This window comes from Schistocerca americana, chromosome 3 (assembly GCF_021461395.2).
Source record: "Schistocerca americana isolate TAMUIC-IGC-003095 chromosome 3, iqSchAmer2.1, whole genome shotgun sequence".
NCBI lineage: Eukaryota > Metazoa > Arthropoda > Insecta > Orthoptera > Acrididae > Schistocerca > Schistocerca americana.
Window position 1 is genome coordinate 334,664,052 of NC_060121.1, and position 23,553 is coordinate 334,687,604.

The 23,553-nt window shown below is 39.0% G+C and overlaps 1 protein-coding gene across 1 annotated transcript in view; it reads left to right on the forward strand.

The window, feature by feature from the left end:
- LOC124605792 (tRNA pseudouridine synthase Pus10) overlaps window positions 1-22,878 on the forward strand; it is a 90,844-nt gene extending 67,966 nt beyond the window's left edge. Inside the window, exon 9 of the mRNA XM_047137684.1 lies at window positions 22,663-22,878. Coding sequence (XP_046993640.1) covers window positions 22,663-22,701 — 39 coding nt within the window. The 3' untranslated portion in view covers window positions 22,702-22,878. The remainder of the gene's footprint in view (window positions 1-22,662) is intronic.
- Window positions 22,879-23,553: the final 675 nt, after the last annotated feature.

Genomic DNA, 23,553 nt, shown 5'->3' on the forward strand with positions numbered 1-23,553 from the left:
GTCTCTCTAGCTCACTACTCCTCACCACTCTCATGGATCGGATCGCAAGCTAGCTCATTGCTCCACGCTGCTCTAATGGATGAGACCGCATGGAGCAGACCACACGGTGACTTGCGGCATCACTCTGTTGTCTACGCTCTTGGCAAAGTGATATAGCTTGCATCTCACTTTCTTGACTGAGCACCTCTCCATCCAAATTCAGCTCTTTATTCTCTGTAAGCTTATTTGATTTGTTCTAGTTATCGTATTGTGATGTTGCTCCTCTGATTTGTTGTTGCGAGCGTTCTTGTTAGGTGTATTATTATGTCTTCTTCTATGTCTCTTGCATTTATAGTTGCTGTTGTTGGTGTGTTGTTAGCATTTATGTAGGTTTTAATTACTGTGGGTGGACAGGATACTAAAAAAAAATGGTACGTATAACACACAGTTATTTTAGCGTAAGTGGTAGTCCATGTATAAAGGCTGTCTCAGGAGCCATGGTCAATATTCAGAGATCTGACAGGAACAATCATTTGAAGCAAAAACTATATATGGAAATATACCCTATTCCCAGTTGTTTTCTGAGATGGAACATATTTAAAGTTGCCGTTGTATGTTTTTCTTGAATAAAACGAAATCTGTGACCTCTAGCGAAAACTTGTCACAGTATAAAATTAAACTATATTATATTTCCTTTAAAAAGCTCCTATTCATTGCTCAAGGACTTACAGGTTGTGTCAAGCGAGCGAGAGAAAACAGAAAATCTTGTGCGATGTGCATGTGTGGAGGTGTAGGTAAGCCAACTTGCGCAAGTTTCCCAACTTGATAGATCACATGTCCTACACTACTATGGTACATTGTAGACAGTGACAATGTACTGAACAATAAACAAAATAAGTAACAATGTACATTAAATATGTTCTGTCTCCGAAACCATTCAGAATAGTGCATATGTCCACAGGAAGTCTTTTGCTTCAAATGATTGTTCCTGTCATACCCCTGAATATTGACCATTCATCCGGGGACAACCTGTATATTATGTTTAATTTTTTATTCATTCATTTAATCTGAACAGGAGCCTTCTTACATCTGACCAGGGTTTTATGTATAATTACAAAACTTATTAAAATCACAGTTACTTAAAAAAAATCATAATATTTTTAATATGGTGTCTCTTCTTCTTCTCTCTGCATGTATCAGTCATTTGCCTGTTATGCCCTCTTGGTTGAAATTGTTGATTTTCCTTGGTCTTCCTAAATATCTTCTGCCCACTGGGTAATAATTATAATCAGTTTTGGCAGTCTGTCATCAGGGTGTATACGACCCAGGACAACCGGGAGATCCGGGTAAAACCGGAGAATTTTTTCATCCGGGAGAAAACCGGGAAAAACCCGGGAATTTTTTAGAGTTCCGGGAATTTTTCATTGTTTTAGTTTTCAGCTAAATTTTTGTCATTTTGACTGGTAAGAACCAACACTCTAACAAAGGATATTACTGTATCCCACTGTTGCAGAATAATACTGCAGCAACAAAACATGTACAAGAGAAAAAAAAATGAAAATAAAACTTAAGTTGCAAAGGAAATGCACCGTATAGAACAACAAAACACAGTGCTCGTACAAGTGTCTGCCAACAGCAAAGTGTGTCAAAGGCTTTAGGAAGACTATGCAATGCTTCCTAACAATAAATTGCCTCCGATGACCGTGACGTGACAACTGTTGAAATTAGATTCGTTTGAGCAGTGGCGGGCGGGCTCTTGTGCATGCGCAGTTGAGTCGCATATGAGTAGTACCTTCTTTCGCTTCTGGTTACAGAAGTATGGCTGGGCGCCACTACTTAATATTGCCCCGGTTAGGAAATATAGTAAATCTGGCGCTGATGCTCAGAACAGTCTGAGTAGTGGTGGAGAGATGGATCGTCTGCTCGTGACCTGTGTTTACGTTCAGTGATTTTGTTGTTTTCTCTTAGTTTATTGCTCTCACATTAAATGATAACAAACGGATTTTTGCGGTCAGGACTTATCAAATGAATTAAAATACGTTCGCATGATTACGGAAGGCTAAAATATGTTATTAGTTTTAGATTTTATTTCCACCTTCCTGACAGTCAAGCATTAATCGCCTTGCAGAACAATGAAGTTATTATTGTCGGTTTGCTAAAGAGATTTGGCTTTCATTAATCTTTTCTGTTTTATTTGAAATGAAGTGTTTAATTTCACTCTATTGGCTAGTTTCAACTGTTCGTTGCCTTTCAAGTGCATATATGGCATTGAGCCATAATAAAGAACCAAACATGAGATAATACAGTACTGGTACTCCAAGAAAATTTACGTACGAATCTGGACATAGGAACGTGCATTATTAGCCGAATTATGCATTTTCGCATGGTTCACGAAATTCCGATGCTCTTGAAGTATCCTCTGATGTCTTGTTTCTTTTATGAGATAATGTAAAATCTTTTAATGTTTTACAGTATGAACATATGGGCATTCTGCGTCATCGTAGCTGCGTATGCGCGGTGACGCCTATCATCTGGCGCTCTCTTCCAACTGCTAACAGGTCACAGGAAAATATTGCGAATGGTGGTTTGAAAAGCGTTACATTCAAACCAAATTTCCTTTTACGCAATATGAACTATGCGCGAGAATGTACAATGAATTACTTAAATCACAAAATGTTTGACTCTCATTTAAAAATCAGCTCTTTGAGGACGACCATTTAGAAGAATTTCGAGCCCAGAAGATCAAACATTTACGCCGTTATTAAAAATTTTACTGGCACATTTATGTGATGTATCTTAAAGTGTAACACACTCGAAAAAGATCAACATTATATGTGGAAGCTCAGCTTCTCTTCCAGCTTATTAATCTTAGAGACCAATATTATATGTGAATGCTATGTATATTAATTTAAACCATTAACTTTTCTTATTTGTGTGCTCGCGCTACTGAAGAGTGATCTTGCTATTTGCTTACTATATCACGTGTCCGTGCTGTCATCAGCTGGCGAGATCACGTGACAATGAGCTATGACTGGCTTACAAAAGCACCTCGCAGTCTCGATTGCAATGCTTCGGAAAGTGACATGTGGTGTTTGGTGGTATTCAAACTTATTCCTTCGTAACATGGAAATATGCAGCGTACATGTTGCTGCACATCAAAGGTCTTTCAAAACATCAGTATATAAAAACATAAGCATTCAAAGAATTGATGAGTTTTACAGTGCTGAGGAAGAGTATATTGTCACTTAACATGGAAAAAGTGTATTTTCACCCGGGAGATAGTGTATTTTTAACCGGGAAATCCGGGATTTTTTTTTTTTCTTGTCCATGTATACACCCTGGTCATCTTCCATTCTTGTGACATAATCCTTTCAGTTGTTTCTGTATTCTTTAACCTGATCATTTATGTTTTCACTTTTAGTTCTTTTCTGATGTCTACATTCACTCTCATGTCAGACAGAATGTACTCAGCTACTCTTCTTAACAATCGGATCCATAGTACTTGTATTCTGATGGGGATGAGTGTTTCTGCTGTGTTGTCCAAGCAAGAGATTCAGGGTCTAGGGAGCAGTAGTTATTATAAGCAGTAGTGGGTCAACAGTAAGCTTGATCATTTGGACTGTGATGTCGTCCTGTACAGTAATGCTGAGCTGAAGGATTTTTTAACTGTGTTGTCAATTCAAGAAAGAATTTTTCGTGACTACCATCATGTAGCTCCATGAAATAATCAGTAAGTGTGTATTTTGTTTACAGTTCAGTGAAGGTTGTCGCTAAAGTCAAGTACTGATTTAGTTTCTTGGTTGGGACAATGGGATCAGCTGCAGCTTCTACTATGCCTACTGTTCCCTAGACCACACAAGCTTTTCCATAGAGCAACGGGTCTTTACATTTCAGGTTAATGTATTTGCATGTCTTAGTTATCATTTCTCTCAGATTGATTGACTGTTTGCTTTCTAGTTTTATTTTCAAGGTTAGGAGGTTGTTTGTAGGTCCAATGTGCAGTGTCTCCAAGGTTCATGAACTGTTTTAGTTCTTCTGTTAGCCAAGGTTCAGGTTTTCCCTTCTGGTTTCCAGTCTTTGGAGGAACATATTTATTGTGTAATAGAGTCAGTTTGGTAGTAAATCGATGGAGTTGGTCTTTCACGCTCAGGAATTGTATGGAAGTCGTCTCCCAAATTATGTCTTGTGTCTTGCTGCAAGTTCAGGTGCGCTGATACACTTAAAGTTTCTGTATGTTGGCACAGTTTATTCCTTACATATTTTAAGAGTAAGTCATAAATATGATATTGTGTGCTGATATTCCAGGTACGAATTGATTTGCTTGTGGATTTCGTGGCAAATATATGTATGGGGGCCAGAGTATAGGCTGCGTTGTGGGTGGGTGCAAGCTGAAATACTATTAGATTTGAAGAAGAAACTACACACTTGAAATTCACAATGAAGGGGCAGAACATTTATGTTAGTGTTCCTAGCATTATTTATATGCTCCTAAGTCAAATTGAATTTCGAAAAAGGCAGTTTTGAAACAGACTATCACACCTACTTTCAGAGGTCTGTAGAGAATGCGCATTAGGCAAATTTTCTTAAGGGATTTGATATCTATGAACATGTATTTGGCTTGTTTGTCTTCATTACTAACGGATGTGAGTAGCACGGTTGGTATTAAGTCAAAGTGTTTGTATACCACTACTTCACCTGCTGTCTGTAGTGACTTAGGACAGTGGAGTCTATATTTAGGTAACCGGAGAACATGCTTGGCTTGAGCTAAGTGTCCACATGCATTAGGTGAAAGACATGGATGCTGATATTCTGAAATATGTGTTGGAGCTCGTCGAAATGAGTTTAAAGTGATGATCACATATGCTCTACATTAACAGTTCAGATACACTAGTAGAACTTGTGGCTGCATGAGTAGAAAAGTTTGTAGTTCCTAAAGCACAGGCTTAGAGTTGCACTGGTTTTTTGCAGCCTTTATCCTCACCATTATCCTGCCAGTTCTTGTCCACACACTATGTAGCTCAAATTTGGATATCATATTATTCAAAATTTTTGTCTCTCAGCAGTGAAATCTTCTCATATTATCAGGCTTGTCTTCACGAGTTTCTTAATCACTATGACTGTTTCAGACCATTTCATATATGATACGAACTTCATGATTGTAGGTCTAGATTTTGCAGATCGTAACATTCTACATCCTACTCTATAACTTCTGATTGTAGGATGTACTGCATGTATGTTTGTTCTCACTTTAAAATTTTGCAATTTAAAATGAGTATCTTAATAGTAAATATTTTAATTTTACCAGTGTATTTTTCACTGCTGCGCAACAGTATGTCATCCACATTGTCTTTGTGTAGAAGAATTATGAGTGATGTTTGGTACCATTTACCAAAATTGAAGAAAAAGGAAAATGCTGCTACTCTCAGGAAATAACTGCCATGGCTTCTGGCTCGTCATGAAACCTGAAGAGCCATCTAAAATCAAAGCATTGTACAGTACCTCTGGAACGATGTGGGTCACGAAACAGATCAAGATCACCATCAATTGATGCAGAAATGTGAGAAATCATTTCTTGTGAACCGTCCTCACTGATGTCTGCTTCCACTTTGGGTGAAGGTGTCTTCCCAGAAAGGCAAATTGTGTCTCAAGCTGTATCCAGCCCATCCGTGTCATCACATTCTGGATCAAGTCCTGATTTATTTCCTTTTGTGGTGCCTCACCCTCTACTGCTTTTCATTTACAACAACCAATAAGAATTTTTTTTTAATACAGTAAAACTTGCTCAAAACGGAATTGCCTGGAACTAAAATAATTTTTGAAATAGGGCAAGTTTCCGGATTACACAAAACTCACTGGGCTATGTAAAATTTGTTAGGTATCATTTATGACAAAAGTAAGTAAAAAATTTTAATTATGCATATACTGTATTTATGTACCTTCACTCCAGCACAGTAGATATTCATTTGCTGTATATTGGACAATAGAACACTGGACTATTACACTGATTGATAAATAACACGCCATTTCTATATTTTTACTCAAACTTTAAATTAGTTTATTATGGTATGTACATACATATTATTCCCATGTTTATTTGCTTTATGTTTCTCTTTTTTGCCACATATCAAGGAGGGATACTTGTTTTAACTTCCAGTTCAAAATTGTTTTTTTCTAGGCAATTTTTTGCTCCATACAATAGTTCCAAAAAGTTGGGAGAATTTGTGTGTGCAGCCAATTGGATAACATCGCTTATGCATGCAATGACTTCTTCAGGTATATTAATTTCTTTAGGTACATAATTTTGCTCCTCTTCTTCTTCCTTTGTTTCTTCTTCCTCATCCTCTGTGTTGCAGATTTCTATTAAATCCATTAATCCATTGCTGAAGTGAAAGTGGAGTGAGTTTACAGAAAGTCATCACTTCAAATGTAATCATCTGCACTACATGAAATGTTTCGCATTTTCATTAATTCAGCAATTGCTGCTTTATTTTCTCGAACTTCGATGGCCACAAAAGCATTTTGTTCTTAAACCCCCCCCCCCCCCCCCCCCAAACCTTGCTTTGTTGAAGCACTTGGTGACAGTTTTGGGTTTTATTTCCTTCACTGCCAAGCCAATCCAATTTACTGCATCCAGGACAGAAACTGACCTTGCAAGAGCAAACAAACTTTCTGCATCTTCAACACTAATAATAAGAGACTGCATCAGTAATCATATATAATGACACTTGAATGTGTATATAACCTCCTGGTCAATGGGTTTTGTGAGGCTGGTTGATCCTGGATGGAACCAAGCCAATTTAACATTCAATAACGTTACTTTTGGGTGGCAGCTTGCATTGTCTAGGAAAAGGAGAACTTTGTGATTTCCTTTTTTCATTTTGGCATTTAAAGAGCCCAGCCATTCTTCCATAAGAGCACTCACCATCTACACCTTTTTATTGCTTCGCCATGTGACTGGAAGCTTACTGACATCTTTGTTTCGTGGTTTTGCGATCTTTCTGACCACCAGTGGCTTCTCTATTTCACCTAACATGTTTCCACATGGCAGTACAGTCAGCCTTTCCTTGGTCATTTTTCTGCAGTGCACTTTTCCCCTCGAGTTGCTAGTGATTTTGAAGGCAGCCCACGATAAAACAGCCCCATTTCATCAGCACTGAACACGTCTTTCGGGTCATAATTCACAATGAAGTTGGACAGTATTGTCTTCCATTCTGTTGCTACACCTTCCTGCACATCCTTATCTTCCGCACACGTTTCATTCCACACGATATTGTGCCTAGCTTTAGAACTAAATTGTCCAGCCATCCTGTGGATGCCTTGAACTCCTTAATCCAAGCTCTTTAGCGACCTTCAGAGCCTCACTCCACATGGGTTGAGATAAAGATCAGTTTTTTGCCCGCGCCCTTACGAAGCATTCCCACTCTGTTTCGTTAATTTCTTCATTTCCGGTCTTCTTCACCTCTCTTTTCATCTGCCCGTTCCCTTTCATCCGTTCATCCTGAATCTTATCATTATTTCTTAAAGTCTCGTAAATTTACGTTTTACCGCATTTGAAACGCAGCATAATTTTGTGCACAGACAATTTGTCTTTTTCACTCGCCTTGATTAAATTAATCTTTTCGTTTAGTGTTAACGACACATACCATTTGTTCGACATCATATTACTGTATCTCATAAAGTGGTACTAATCAACTGAAACTGGCAGAAAATAATGACTTTGCTGGGTTGAACCACTGTTTAATGGAATAATACCCACCTCTTTCACTGCAAGCACATTTCAGCAGTGTGTGGGCAGATGCGCAACAATGTTCCTGTATGCACTGTATGTCAATAATGAGGAAAATGAGAAAGCTGACAAACAGAGTGCTGACAAACGAACTGTTTCCTTTGATGTACTGTACTGACACTGAGTGTAACTTATTCGTCATCGCACGGAGCAGCGTGGTTTTAGGTCCACACCAGCAGCACCGCCCCTGCACTGAACCTCTTTTCTCGGTTTTGCGCCGCTTAACAGAGGTGTTATAAGTAACGTCCCTGTAGAGTCATGAATAACTGATGAAATGCAATACAGTAGTACTGTATAGGCTCTTTTCTGCATTATACTATGAATTATTAAGTTTGTTCTGAGATTTGCTTTCTGTTCCTGCATTAGGTATGTTCCACTTCATACAAAAAATCTGCAAATAAAAGTGGACTGAATGCATCGGGACTGAAATACTTCTATGGTTTGGGCAGATTTCTGAATTATATACGTGCCAATTTGAGAAAGTTTTACTGTGTTATAAAGCCGTTCACATTGAATAAAAGTAAAGCATTAGATATAGAGCTTTTAAAAATGATTGACAGAGGATACTGTCCTTTCTCTATAGTTGAAGATACAGAATTTAATGTGCATTGCCCAAATTATAATTAACCAAGTCAAAAAAGTTGTCAAACTCTCCAATGTCCAGTTTGTATCATGAGTTATTTTATAAACTTAAAAATTATTTGACCACCGCGAAGGCAATCTGCCTTTCTTCCAATGCATGAGTGAGTGTAAATAACATTAGTTTCTATCCACTCACTGCACATTTCATAGATGGGAAGAGTGAACTAAAGTCATACTTTTAGAGTGCTTACAATTCTAAGACAGACACACTGCAGAAAACATCACAAACTGGGTTATGTCTGTTATCCCAAATATAATATCAGCTTTCAAATCACTACTGTACTCAAATTAATTGCCATGCTTCTGAAACTTCCACATACCCCATGCTTCGCACATTCTTTAAACCACACTGCACAACACGCAGTTCAGAAGTCCATACAGAAAACCACTGATGAGGTCGAATGAGTTGTTATGTTTCTCAAGAAGAGACTCTTTGCTTTAAGCAAAGTTGCTGAAATGCAAGAAAATTTTAAAAAAGACCTACTGAAACTGAAATAAGATGTCCCAACTAGATGGAACTGTTATTTATGAAATGTTGCAAGATTTACTCTAAATAAAGATCATATAATTTCTTACCTCGCTATTTTACATGGAAAATCAATCACCTTAAACTTAAAAAAGGTACAGACTGGGAGATAATGCAACAGGCTTTAAGGATTTTGAAAGTTTTCAATGATGTAACCAAAGAAGTGTCCTCAAACAGTCTCACTTTTAAAGATGAAAATCTTGCCAAGATTAATGGAATGGCAGCTAAAATCTTTTAAAGACAAAAATGCAGAATATCCTCAAGAAATAGTCATTGGTTGATAACTTGCTTAAAGAGTTATCTGATTGATTTGGGGTTACCTCCTCCAATGAACTGATTAGTCAGGCAACGCTACTGGACCCCCCATTCATAGGCAAGGATTTTCAGAGGGCAAAACATGCCAGGGCTGCTGCATGAAGGATAATGCAGAAATGAAAGTGTTGGCTGTTCAACAAGAAAAAACAGCTCATTTCTCAACCAGTTAACACTGTGACACATGCGACTTCTTCAATCTCGGAGGAGAGTAATGAAACTATTAGTCAGCTGCAAGCAAGTCACGTCCCAGAAAGTGTGCAATTGTCAGACTGGACAAATATTTAGTGGAGAGATATTTGCCTAGAAAGCAATTCCTTAAACTGATGGGAAACAAGAAAATTGCTGTGGCCAGCACTTGCATGTCACAGCAACGTCAGTGGCCTGTGAACTAATATTTTCAAAAGCAAGACAAATGTGCACTGACAAGAGAAAGAGACACTCATTGACTAAAATGGGTTAAATTTTATTTATAAATAACAAGACTGATTAATTTTTCCTTTGTGGGAAAATACATGTTAATAATGACTGTAAATGATGAGTACAGGTACATTTCATTTATAGTGGGTATTATTTTTAAGTTGTTTTTTCAATAAAAGTATTAAAATGTAACAGGACTCAGTCTCTATTCTTAAATTTTTTCTACTTGATAAAAAATATTTAGGATTTTGTTGTAATGTTAATAATTTCTGCAGCAGACAAAATTTAAAACTTTTGTATCTGAAAATTATTAGGGACATACCACAAAATTATTGTGGGGTCTTGCCCATTTGTCTCGTATAGGATGCCTAAGGGGTGCTGCATTCTCAGAATGCTTTACAACAATTCAGGCAAATAAAATTAGTAGTTTTATTTCAGTAAAGCAGATTTACAATACTTAACTTTGAAATAACAATGGCGTAGCAAGCGATGGGCGACATGCAACATAAATCCGAGTCCTCTGCTATATAATGTTCATGCAAGTTTTACAGACAGTTTGTGGATCACTAATAACTTATATCATAGCACTCTCTGCTAGGCCATACTAATATCTGCAAATACTGTCCCAATAGTGAGCCGATAGTGAGCGATTACTGGGCAGCCGAGGCTGGCAGGAGCAGCACTTATATTCTCCTCTGGTAGAGGCCGCTCCTGTCATGGTGCAGTCCTAATCAGCACACCATTGGCCACTGATGTTTCACTGCCTTGTCTTCTCTTGCATTCTTCATCTTCGTTCAGGCACTTGTGGTTACACCAGAACATTCCTCATCCCCCCCCCCCCCCCTCCACCCCCGTTCCCAAGTTAGTTAATGAAGCGATTACTTGCTCATAAGACAGTTCACCCAAAGTTTTTTAATTAATCTGAACAGTGCACTTCCTATGGTGGATAATAGATATGGAAGTTTCACAGTACCTAGTACATTTTGCTGAGTGAGGGTATGGGCTTCAAACTGGGACAACCACTCAAGAAACTGTCTGAAAGGTGGTATAGAAGCTGTAGTAGGCGGTGCTTGTTCCGGCAGGCGCGCACCATTGGCCAGTAGCTGTTGCTCCGTGTTGAGTAATGCAGAAATCTACTGCGTCTAGAACTGAAACATCTGCATTAGCTGTGTTGCATCTAATGCTTGCATCTGTGGTGTCTCAGCATGGGGCGAGACAGGTGATGTCGGCATGTTGGAAGTGACAAATGCAAAAACAGATACGGCGAGCAAGTAAAATAAGGACAAGAAAAGAAAATTTCTGCAATGCCCACCTGAAAATACTGGTTAGAAAAAATGACAAGAAACTTTTAAAGCAATTAAGTGCCACTGCAAAGTAAAGACAAGAGAGAATTAAGGTGCCAGCACTATATAAACGAAAAGTTCGTGGCCATCGGGCACTGGGTTTTGAGGATACTCATCACCAAATGTGGGGACTTGCCCACTCGTTTCATATAGCATGCCTGAGGGATGCTGCTTTCTCGGAATGCTATACAACAATTCAAGCAAGTAACGTTAGTAGTTTTATTTCAATAAAACACATTGACAATATTTGACTTTGAAATAACAATAGTGTTGCAAGCAATGAGCGACATGCATCATAAATCCCAGCCTTCTGCTACATATAATGTTTATGCTAGTTTGACACACAGTTTGTGAATCACTAATAACTTCTATTGTAGCACTCTCTGCTAGGCCACACTAATACTCTGCAAATACTGTCCCAGTACTGAGCTGATGCTGATGCTGATGCTCGCGTATCATGTCATTTCTGGAAACCCAGAATCTACTTTGTAGGAATCAACATGGATTCCGGAAACAGCGATCGTGTGAGACCCAACTCGCCAGAGATAAATTCTGCCGAAATTTTTACAAAGGTACAGACGGTGTTTAGAAAGGATAGATTGCACGCAACCGGTGGTGGAGTGTTCGTCGCTGTTAGTAGTAGTTTATCCTGTAGTGAAGTAGAAGTGGATGGTTCCTGTGAATTATTATGGGTGGAGGTTACAATAAACAACCGAACTGGGTTAATAATTGGCTCCTTTTACCGACCTCCCGACTCAGCAGCATTAGTGGCAGAACAACTGAGAGAAAATTTGGAATACATTTCACATAAATTTTCTCAGCATGTTATAGTCTTAGGTGGAGATTTCAATTTACCAGATATAGACTGGGACACTCAGATGTTTAGGACGGGTGGTAGGGACAGAGCATCGAGTGACATTATACTGAGTGCACTATCCGAAAATTACCTCGAGCAATTAAACAGAGAACCGACTCGTGGAGATAACATCTTGGACCTACTGATAACAAACAGACCCGAACTTTTCGACTCTGTATGTACAGAACAGGGAATCAGTGATCATAAGGCCGTTGCAGCATCCCTGAATATGAAAGTTAATAGGAATATAAAAAAAGGGAGGAAGGTTTATCTGTTTAGCAAGAGTAATAGAAGGCAGATTTCGGACTACCTAACAGATCAAAACGAAAATTTCTGTTCCGACACTGACAATGTTGAGTGTTTATGGAAAAAGTTCAAGGCAATCGTAAAATGCGTTTTAGACAGGTACGTGCCGAGTAAAACTGTGAGGGACGGGAAAAACCCACCGTGGTACAACAACAAAGTTAGGAAACTACTGCGAAAGCAAAGAGAGCTCCACTCCAAGTTTAAACGCAGCCAAAACCTCTCAGACAAACAGAAGCTAAACGATGTCAAAGTTAGCGTAAGGAGGGCTATGCGTGAAGCGTTCATTGAATTCGAAAGTGACATTCTGTGTACCGACTTGACAGAAAATCCTAGGAAGTTCTGGTCTTACGTTAAATCAGTAAGTGGCTCGAAACAGCATATCCAGACACTACGGGATGATGATGGCATTGAAACAGAGGATGACACGCGTAAAGCTGAAATACTAAACACCTTTTTCCAAAGCTGTTTCACAGAGGAAGACCGCACTGCAGTTCCTTCTCTAAATCCTCGCACAAACGAAAAAATGGCTGACATCGAAATAAGTGTCCAAGGAATAGAAAAGCAACTGGAATCACTCAATAGAGGAAAGTCCACTGGACCTGACGGGATACCAATTCGATTCTACACAGAGTACGCGAAAGAACTTGCCCCCCTTCTAACAGCCGTGTACCGCAAGTCTCTAGAGGAACGGAGGGTTCCAAATGATTGGAAAAGAGCACAGATAGTCCCAGTCTTCAAGAAGGGTCGTCGAGCAGATGCGCAAAACTATAGACCTATATCTCTTACGTCGATCTCTTGTAGAATTTTAGAACATGTTTTTTGCTCGCGTATCATGTCTTTTCTGGAAACCCAGAATCTACTTTGTAGGAATCAACATGGATTCCGGAAACAGCGATCGTGTGAGACCCAACTCGCCTTATTTGTTCATGAGACCCAGGTAGATGCTATTTTTCTTGACTTCCGGAAGGCGTTCGATACAGTTCCGCACTGTCGCCTGATAAACAAAGTAAGCGCCTACGGAATATCAGACCAGCTGTGTGGCTGGGTTGAAGAGTTTTTAGCAAACAGAACACAGCATGTTGTCATCAATGGAGAGACGTCTACAGACGTTAAAGTAACCTCTGGCGTGCCACAGGGGAGTGTTATGGGACCATTGCTTTTCACAATATATATAAATGACTTAGTAGATAGTGTCGGAAGTTCCATGCGGCTTTTCGCGGATGATGCTGTAGTATACAGAAAAGTTGCAGCATTAGAAAATTGTAGCGAAATGCAGGAAGATCTGCAGCGGATAGGCACTTGGTGCAGGGAGTGGCAACTGACCCTTAACATAGACAAATGTAATGTATTGCGAATACATAGAAAGAAGGATCCTTTATTGTATGATTATATGATAGCGGAACAAACACTGGTAGCAGTTACTTCTATAAAATATCTGGGAGTATGCGTGCGGAACGATTTGAAGTGGAATGATCATATAAAATTAATTGTTGGTAAGGCGGGTACCAGGTTGAGATTCATTGGGAGAGTGCTTAGAAAATGTAGTCCATCAACAAAGGAGGTGGCTTACAAAACACTCGTTCGACCTATACTTGAGTATTGCTCATCAGTGTGGGATCCGTACCAGATCGGTCTGACGGAGGAGATAGAGAAGATCCAAAGAAGAGCGGCGCATTTCGTCACAGGGTTATTTGGTAACCGTGATAGCGTTACGGAGATGTTTAACAAACTCAAGCGGCAGACTCTGCAAGAGAGGCGCTCTGCATCGCGGTGTAGCTTGCTCGCCAGGTTTCGAGAGGGTGCGTTTCTGGATGAGGTATCGAATATATTGCTTCCCCCTACTTATACCTCCCGAGGAGATCACGAATGTAAAATTAGAGAGATTAGAGCGCGCACGGAGGCTTTCAGACAGTCGTTCTTCCCGCAAACCATACGCGACTGGAACAGGAAAGGGAGGTAATGACAGTGGCACGTAAAGTGCCCTCCGCCACACACCGTTTGTGGCTTGCGGAGTATCAATGTAGATGTAGATGTAAATACTGAGCAGCCAAGGCCGGCAGGAGTGCTGCTTGTATTCTCCTCTTGTAGAGGCAACTTCTGTCATGGTGCAGTCCTAATCAGCACACCATTGGCCGCCAATGTTCCACTGCCTTGTCTTCTCTTGCATTCTTCACCTTCATTCAGGCGCTTCTGGTTACACCAGAACAATTATTACTCCTTTTTATATGTTCTTTCAAAATAGGGCCAAATCAGATAAAAATACAGGATTAGTGACCTGAGTTGAAAAGGCAATGCATCTTCCTTTTACTTATTTCTGTTAGTGAATTGTGAGTGCTGAATCATGAAAAAGAATTAGTTCATTGCAGTGAATGACCACTTGTGATCTGATCTCTGAGAAGAACAGTTTTGCCCATCTCTATTTACGGCCAGCAGCTGGGTGCTATATTAAATTATTTCACCTCCAGGATGTGTATGCGTCAGGAAATCTGCGAAAAATCTGGGAATTTTTTGATCTGAGAAAAACACAAGCATTTTTTAGAATTCTGGGAAATTTTTATTGATTTCATTTACATTTAAATTTTTGTAATTTTGACTGGTAAGATCAGATACTCCAACAAAAAAATTTACTTTGTCACACTACTGCCAAAAAATACTGCAGCAAGATAACATAAATGAGAGGAAAACAACAAAATAAAATTGTAGTTGCAGAGAAAATGTGCCATTTACAACAAAACAACCTGCACACACAAGCCACTGCCAACAGCAAAATATGTCAAAGGGTTTAGGATGAAGCCTGTGCAATACTTTGTAACAATAAACTGCTTTTGATGAGCGTCACAACTGTTTACATTTATAACAAGTCGCAGGAAGAGTATTGAGATTAGTCGTTTGAGAAGCATTACTTTCAAAGTAAATTTCCTTTTTACGAAAGACGAATTATGTTATGAGTGAGAATGTGCAGTTAGTTTCTTAAATGATAGAGCATTTGACTCTCATTCAAAACATAACACTGTGAGGACCAGCCGCTGACAAAAATTTTGCACCCAGAAGACCAACCATTTATGCCATTATTTAAAATTTATTGGTATATTTGTGTCTGATATATCTTAAAGGGTAACATGCTAAAAAAGACCAAGCTTGAAGGGTAGTTTTTCATATTTATTTTGGTTCTTTCATAGATTGAATATTGTGTGACCAATGGCAAAAATTATAATTATCCTTCAAAAAAGTGAGGTGAATCTTTGAGCAATTCCACACATACTTGACTTTTCTATGGAAACGATGAAGTGCTCGTCGGAACATTTATTCAGACAGATAATATACAAAATGTTCAGTGCAGACCAGTGAAATTTATAATTGTGCTTGTCAGAAGTATTCAGCTGCAGCAATTTAAGCTGTGCTATTAGAATCCTGCATAACCACACCCTCAGACATCCAGTATTGTAGTTAAAAACTTGGCCTGTCATGTAGCTATACTAAATGTATATTAATTTAAACCATTAACTTGTGTGTTCGCACTACTTAACAGTGATGTTGCTAATGGCGGACTACATTACAAGTCCTATGTTCTGAATATCTGCTGTCATTGGCTGGTGAATCACATAACATGAGCTATGATTGGCTCACAAAAGGGTGTCACATTCTCAGTTTCAGTGCTTTCAAAGTTACCATGCTGTAATTGGAATTCATATTTATACTTTTGTAATACAAAAATTTGCAATGTACTTACTGCTGCACATCAAAGTGCTATACAAACTGTGTTGTTTTTTGCTGGCTTTCATATCGTAAAGTGCCGGGAAGTTCTATGCCATTATATTATACGTTTACCATTCAAAGGATTTATAGGTTTTACAGCTCTGAGGGAATATATATTATTGCTTAACATGGAAAAAGTGTATTTTCACATGGAAAAAAATGCATTTTTGACTATGAGATCTGGGAACTTTTTTATTGTCTGCTTATACACCCTGTTGTTGTTGTTGTGGTCTTCAGTCCTGAGACTGGTTTGATGCAGCTCTCCATGCTATTCTATCCTGTGCAAGCTACTTCATCTCTCAGTACCTACTGCAACCTACATCCTTCTGAATCTGCTTAGTGTATTCATCTCTTGGTCTCCCCCTACGATTTTTACCCTCCACGCTGCCCTCCAATACTAAATTGGTGATCCCTTGATGCCTCAGAACATGTCCTACCAACCGATCCCTTCTTCTGGTCAAGTTGTGCCACAAACTCCTCTTCTCCCCAATCCTATTCAGTACCTCCTCATTAGTTATGTGATCTACCCATCTAATCTTCAGCATTCTTCTGTAGCACCACATTTCGAAGGCTTCTATTCTCTTCTTGTCCAAACTATTTACTGTCCATGTTTCACTTCCATACATGGCTACACTCCATACAAATACTTTCAGAAATGACTTCCTCACACTTAAATCTATACTCGATGTTAATAAATTTCTCTTCTTCAGAAACGCTTTCCTTGCCATTGCCAGTCTACATTTTATATCCTCTCTACTTCGACCATCATCAGTTATTTTGCTCCCCAAATAGCAAAACTCCTTTACTACTTTAAGTGTCTCATTTCGTAATCTAATACCCTCAACATCACCCGACTTAATTCGACTACATTCCATTATCCTCGTTTTGCCTTTGTTGATGTTCATCTTATATCCTCCCTTCAAGACGCCATCCATTCCGTTCAACTGCTCTTCCAAGTCCTTTGCTGTCTCTGACAGAATTACAATGTCATCGGCGAACCTCAAAGTTTTTATTTCTTCTCCATGGATTTTAATACCTACTCCGAATTTTTCTTTTGTTTCCTTTACTGCTTGCTCAATATACAGATTGAATAACATCGGGGAGAGGTTACAACCCTGTCTTACTCCCTTCCCAACCACTGCTTCCCTTTCATGTCCCTCGACTCTTATAACTGCCATCTGGTTTCTGTACAAATTGTAAATAGCCTTTCGCTTCCTGTATTTTACCCCTGCCACCTTTAGAATTTGAAAGAGAGTATTCCAGTCAACATTGTCAAAAGCTTTCCCTAAGTCTACAAATGCTAGAAACGTAGGTTTGCCTTTCCTTAATCTTTCTTCTAAGATAAGTCGTAAGGTCAGTATTGCCTCACGTGTTCCAGTATTTCTACGGAATCCAAACTGATCTTCCCCGAGGTCGCTTCTACTAGTTTTTCCATTCGTCTGTAAAGAATTCGTGTTAGTATTTTGCAGCTGTGGCTTATTAAACTGATTGTTCGATAATTCTCACATCTGTCAACACCTGCTTTCTTTCGGATTGGAATTATTATATTCTTCTTGAAGTCTGAGGGTGTTTCGCCTGTTTCATACATCTTGCTCACCAGATGGTAGAGTTTTGTCAGGACTGGCTCTCCCAAGGCCGTCAGTAGTTCCAATGGAATGTTGTCTACTCCGGGGGCCTTGTTTCGACTCAGGTCTTTCAGTGCTCTGTCAAACTCTTGACGCAGTATCGTATCTCCCATTTCATCTTCATCTACATCCTCTTCCATTTCCATAATATTGTCCTCAAGTACATCGCTCTTGTATGGACTCTCTATATACTCCTTCCACCTTTCTGCTTTCCCTTCTTTGCTTAGAACTGGGTTTCCATCTGAGCTCTTGATGTTCGTACAAGTGGTTCTCTTATCTCCAAAGGTCTCTTTAATTTTCCTGTAGGCAGTATCTATCTTACCCCTACTGAGATAAGCCTCTACATCCTTACATTTGTCCTCTAGCCATCCCTGCTTAGCCATTTTGCACTTCCTGTCGATCTCATTTTTGAGACGTTTGTATTCCTTTTTGCCTGCTTCATTTACTGCATTTTTATATTTTCTCCTTTCATCAATTAAATTCAATATTTCTTCTGTTACCCAAGGATTTCTACTAGCCCTCGTCTCTTTCCCTACTTGATCCTCTGCTGCCTTCACTACTTCATCCCTCAAAGCTACCCATTCTTCTTCTACTGTATTTCTTTCCCCCATTCCTGTCAATTGTTCCCTTATGCTCTCCCTGAAACTCTGTACAACCTCTGGTTCTTTCAGTTTATCCAGGTCCCATCTCCTTAAATTCCCACCTTTTTGCAGTTTCTTCAGTTTTAATCTACAGGTCATAACCAATAGATTGTGGTCAGAGTCCGCATCTGCCCCTGGAAATGTCTTACAATTTAAAACCTGGTTCCTAAATCTCTGTCTTACCATTATATAATCTATCTGATACCTTTTAGTATCTCCAGGGTTCTTCCATGTATACAACCTTCTATCATGATTCTTAAACCAAGTGTTAGCTATGATTAAGTTGTGCTCTGTGCAAAATTCTACCAGGCGGCTTCCTCTTTCATTTCTTAGCCCCAATCCATATTCACCTACTACATTTCCTTCTCTCCCTTTTCCTACACTCGAATTCCAGTCACCCATGACTATTAAATTTTCGTCTCCCTTCACTATCTGAATAATTTCTTTTATTTCATCATACATTTCTTCAATTTCTTCGTCATCTGCAGAGCTAGTTGGCATATAAACTTGTACTACTGTAGTAGGTGTGGGCTTCGTATCTATCTTGGCCACAATAATGCGTTCACTAAGCTGTTTGTAGTAGCTTACCCGCGTTCCTATTTTCCTATTCATTATTAAACCTACTCCTGCATTACCCCTATTTGGCTTTGTGTTTATAACCCTGTAGTCACCTGACCAGAAGTCTTGTTCCTCCTGCCACCGAACTTCACTAATTCCCACTATATCTAACTTTAACCTATCCATTTCCCTTTTCAAATTTTCTAACCTACCTGCCTGATTAAGGGACCTGTCGTTCCACGCTCCGATCCGTAGAATGCCAGTTTTCTTTCTCCTGATAACGACATCCTCTTGAGTAGTCCCCGCCCGGAGATCCGAATGGGGGACTATTTTACCTCCGGAATATTTTACGCAAGAGGACGCCATCATTATTTAATCATACAGTAAAGCTGCATGCCCTCGGGAAAAATTACGACCGTAGTTTCCCCTTGCTTTCAGCCGTTCGCAGTACCAGCACAGCAAGGCCGTTTTGGTTATTGTTACAAGGCCAGATCAGTCAATCATCCAGACTGTTGCCCTTGCAACTACTGAAAAGGCTGCTGCCCCTCTTCAGGAACCACACGTTTGTCTGGCCTCTCAACAGATACCCCTCCGTTGTGGTTGTACCTACGGTACGGCTATCTGTATCGCTGAGGCACGCAAGTCTCCCCACCAACGGCAAGGTCCATGGTTCATTGGGAGGTATACACCCTGACCTCATTAAATAAAGTAAAGAAACTATCATATTTAAATAAGGACTACTTATTTATTAATTTGACCAGGTCCTTCACCTTCCATTTATACATCTCCCATTCCGATAATATGTCTAATTTCAACCCCTTAGGCACTGTGAGTAAAATTTTCGTAGTACTTTCAAGACTATGGACTGTGTGTTTCTCTAATGAAGCCCAAAAACAGTCTTGTTGTTCAGACTGATATGTTCCTTAAATCCACTGTTAAAATTAGGACATGATCGACGTTGTAATCTATACCTCAAATGGCCTGTTGTCTGAAATGCTTCTTAGTACTGCTCAGGGAAAATGTGTGCTAATTTTTCTTTCATACAGGCACAATACATCAGCTCATAAAATTTTTTACCCTTAAGTGGCTTCATGTAGTGTTTATTATATTTTGATAATCTGTCTCAACTTCTGTTTAAATGATTCAGTACTGGCATTTGTTTGAGAATACATAAATCTCTTTGCATTTCTGTTTCAAATAATGGAAGATTTTATGAAATTTGAAACTTTTGGGCAGTACACCAGTCAACTGACAGTAATAGCGCAAAAGCACAGTGATCTGAAGGCTGCAAGTATTTTTGCGGCAATACATGATGCTGTTGTTAACACAGTGCAAAGTTTTAATATTTTTTCCAATTATACAGTGCTGTTTTTCTACAAAATTTGGAGTGATTCAAGGGTTTTCAAAATAGAAATTATAAAATTTTCAATTCTGGCAGTGCCTGGGGCTGTTGCCAGTACTATAATGCTACAGATAATATTTTAATTTTTAATCAAATATTTAATGTTACAATTTCTGTTAAACAATATAAGGGAAACATAGATTCCTATTTGCTGTTAAGATGACTGAGGTAGTGCAGTGGTTAGCACAGTGGACTTGCGTTCAGGAGGACGATGGCTCAAACCTGTGTCCGGCTATCCTGATTTAGGTTTTCCATTATTTCCTTAAATTGCTTAAGGCAAGTGCTGGTATGGTTCCTTCGAAAGGACATGGCTGCTTTCCTTCTCCATCCTTCCCTAATCTGAGGTTGAGCTCCATTTTTAATGACCTTGTTGTTGACAGTATGTCAAATGCTGATCTCCTCCTCTATGACATGTTAAGTAGCAGACAGGCACAATGAAAAGACACTTACACTTAAGCTTCCAGAATGCATTCCGGTCCGAGCTGCCGGAGATGGCAGTCATGTTTGTGTGAGGTGTGCTTGCTTGTGTGAATGAATGTGCATTTTATTTCCTGACAGAGGCTGTAGTCGAAAGCTAATGTGTAAGTATCTTTTCGTTGTGCCTGTCTGCAACTTAACACGTCATCTTTACGGTCAATACTAATCTTATCTCTTACTTATATTGTTGATATTCCAGCCTGGAGTTTTCACAGTTACTCTTTATGAAAATTGGAATAATATTAAAAGCTTTTACAATAGGAAAAGTTGTGATGTCTCTATGCAAATGTAATTGTGAAATTAAGAGGCACACACTGAGAGGTACTATTTGAAATAAGAAGAGTCACACCGATACATGAACACATATTGAACACTGATGGTGCCTATCAAGTACACTCAACCACATTTGCTAAGTTGACCTACTGTAAGGAAGCCAGTTGTGCCAAGGACAGACTGTTGAAATGTGTACCATAAAGACAGAACAAAACTTTTATATATTACATTGGAATTGTATTACAACCACATGATAAAGAGGCACGTTCATATTTTTCATTGATGATGTACTTTTTGGGGTACAGAGTGGTTCAATAATGAGTAGTTCAAAAATAGTCTACATTAAGGAATTTACATTAAGGAATATGGAATATATGTACAACTGTGATAGGGAACTAAATAACTAACTCATTATTCAGCTAATTTTGTAAAGTTTGTAATTTAACAGGCTGATTTGCTGTATCTTTAACTGTGTATTTGTATTTAAATATGGAATTTTGTAGAAACAATTCCAGTGTTTATATTTTGACAGATAATAGAACTCATATGAAACTTGGAACACAAAAGTTCCTTTACTTTTAGAAGATGGAGGCCTACGTGTAGTAGTTGGTCCCCCATCAGGCACCTCCCCAATTGGGGTACAGTAGGATGCCTTCCATATACTGAGCCAAACGAATATGCAGAGAGGATCAAAACTACCAGTTCCCAGGCTAACAATATAATCTTGCTTTGAAAATTCTAAAGACATCTTGGCCTCCCAGTACATCACAATTAACAGAAATTGGTAGATACAATATTGTTAAACACAATATTACTAAATAAATCACAGAAAGATTTCAAACAGTAATTCCCATAACCAGAAAAGATAATTAGTAAGAACTACAAGAACACCATGTGTTTTCCACTTTTTAACTGAATTGAGGATTCCATCTTGTTTGCAAAAATGCAATCAACTGCATTAGGAACTGTAAACATAGCATCAGCTAACCAGTCTGAGAAAACAACAGAAATCAGATTCCAAAGCAAATCAACCAATGTTGGCATATCGAGGACAGGAAAATAAATAGGGGCACTCTGTAAATATTCAGCTTCAAGGAAGACAACTCAGAGAAAGTCACATTTGTAAATCCTTTATTTACAATTGCCAGTTTTGGTAAAACAGGGTTACCATCATCTGATCTCAGTAGAGGCTGATTCAAGTGTCCAATTCAGGCTATAAATTTACTCCACCCAAGAGTTTCCCCTTCCTCTGTCCGGTCACCCCTCCCAGTCCACATCATCGTCGTCATGCTCTGCACCCCACTGCGTGGCTCGGGCACCCTTGCATAACATGCCTAGTGCGGGCACTTGTCACCCCTCCCTCCCACATTCCTGGCCAGCAAACCTGGTGCTCCCCTCTGAGCCACTAGCTACCCACCTTAGCTCTTCTTCCTTCCTCTCACCTCTCTCACCCTCCACCCGACAAATCCCCCATCCCGTCCTAGACCATCTACCAAAATGCAATCCTGGCATTGTGAGCTGGGATAATGTCAAGGCATAGGCAGGGATGTGTGTGTGTGTGTGTGTGGGGGGGGGGGGGGGGCGGGTGTACTTATAAATCATTTACATTCTGCCATAACTTTCTCATTATGTTTCTGTCAGTTGTATGGGTGAATGTAAATGTTTAAAAACTTTTGTGTTAGATGTTCATAGAAAAAAAGGCTTGTGTCTGCTGAAATTTTATTAATGACATTAAATGGTATTTTCTTTCTTTTTTTTAGGATATAATGGTGGACTGGCCACCACAAATCAACAGCTGATAGTGCAGAAATATAGGTCTGCATTTCTATTGTAATGGTGAAATTTGTTTTGAGAAAAGGGGACTATTTTCATGGAAATTTTATTAGACATATTGAACATCAATGATGGTATTGTATTTATTGTGGTATCTTTGTGAAATGTTTGCTGGTCAACTAAAATTTATATGTATATCCTCATTAGTGGAGTTTTGGTTATTTCTTTATATACAACATCAAGCCTTTTCCTGGGGACCAAGTAAGTTTATTGTGTGTTGACGTTTCTACCAGTCATTTTTTGTAAGCTGAGGAAAACGTACAACAAAGAAATTAGGAATGGCATAAATCAAAGCAGGCAGTTATGATCCAGACTGACATTATCTTAAGCAAAGTGACACTTGAGTAGTTATCAGTTTGTGAGAGGTGCATTGAGAAAGCTCTTATCATTTGAGATTTATCTGTTTGACTACCATGTTAACAAGGTACCAACAGTGGTTTATCTGCTTTTGACATGTGTAGTTGCAAAGAAAGCTGAAAGTGTTTTTTGTTGATTTATCTTCGTGAGGTGGTTCTTATGTGACGCTTGTTTCTGTTGCTGTCGTAGCAAAATGGAATGTAAGTACGATGTGAAATATAATGAACAGCGCTGTCATAAACTAATAGAAAAATAAATGTATAATTACGTGTTATTTATTACGTGGCTTACTTTCTGAAGCAATTGACAAAGTAATTGCAGAAAGTTACCAATAAAATGAATATAACTAGTTCGCCCCCCGCCCCCCCCCCCCCCACTAGTATCTCTATTGGGCAACAATTTTTTCCTTCTTTTGAAAAGACTGGTCATGACTAATCTACATTTTATGCACTGTGTGTAAA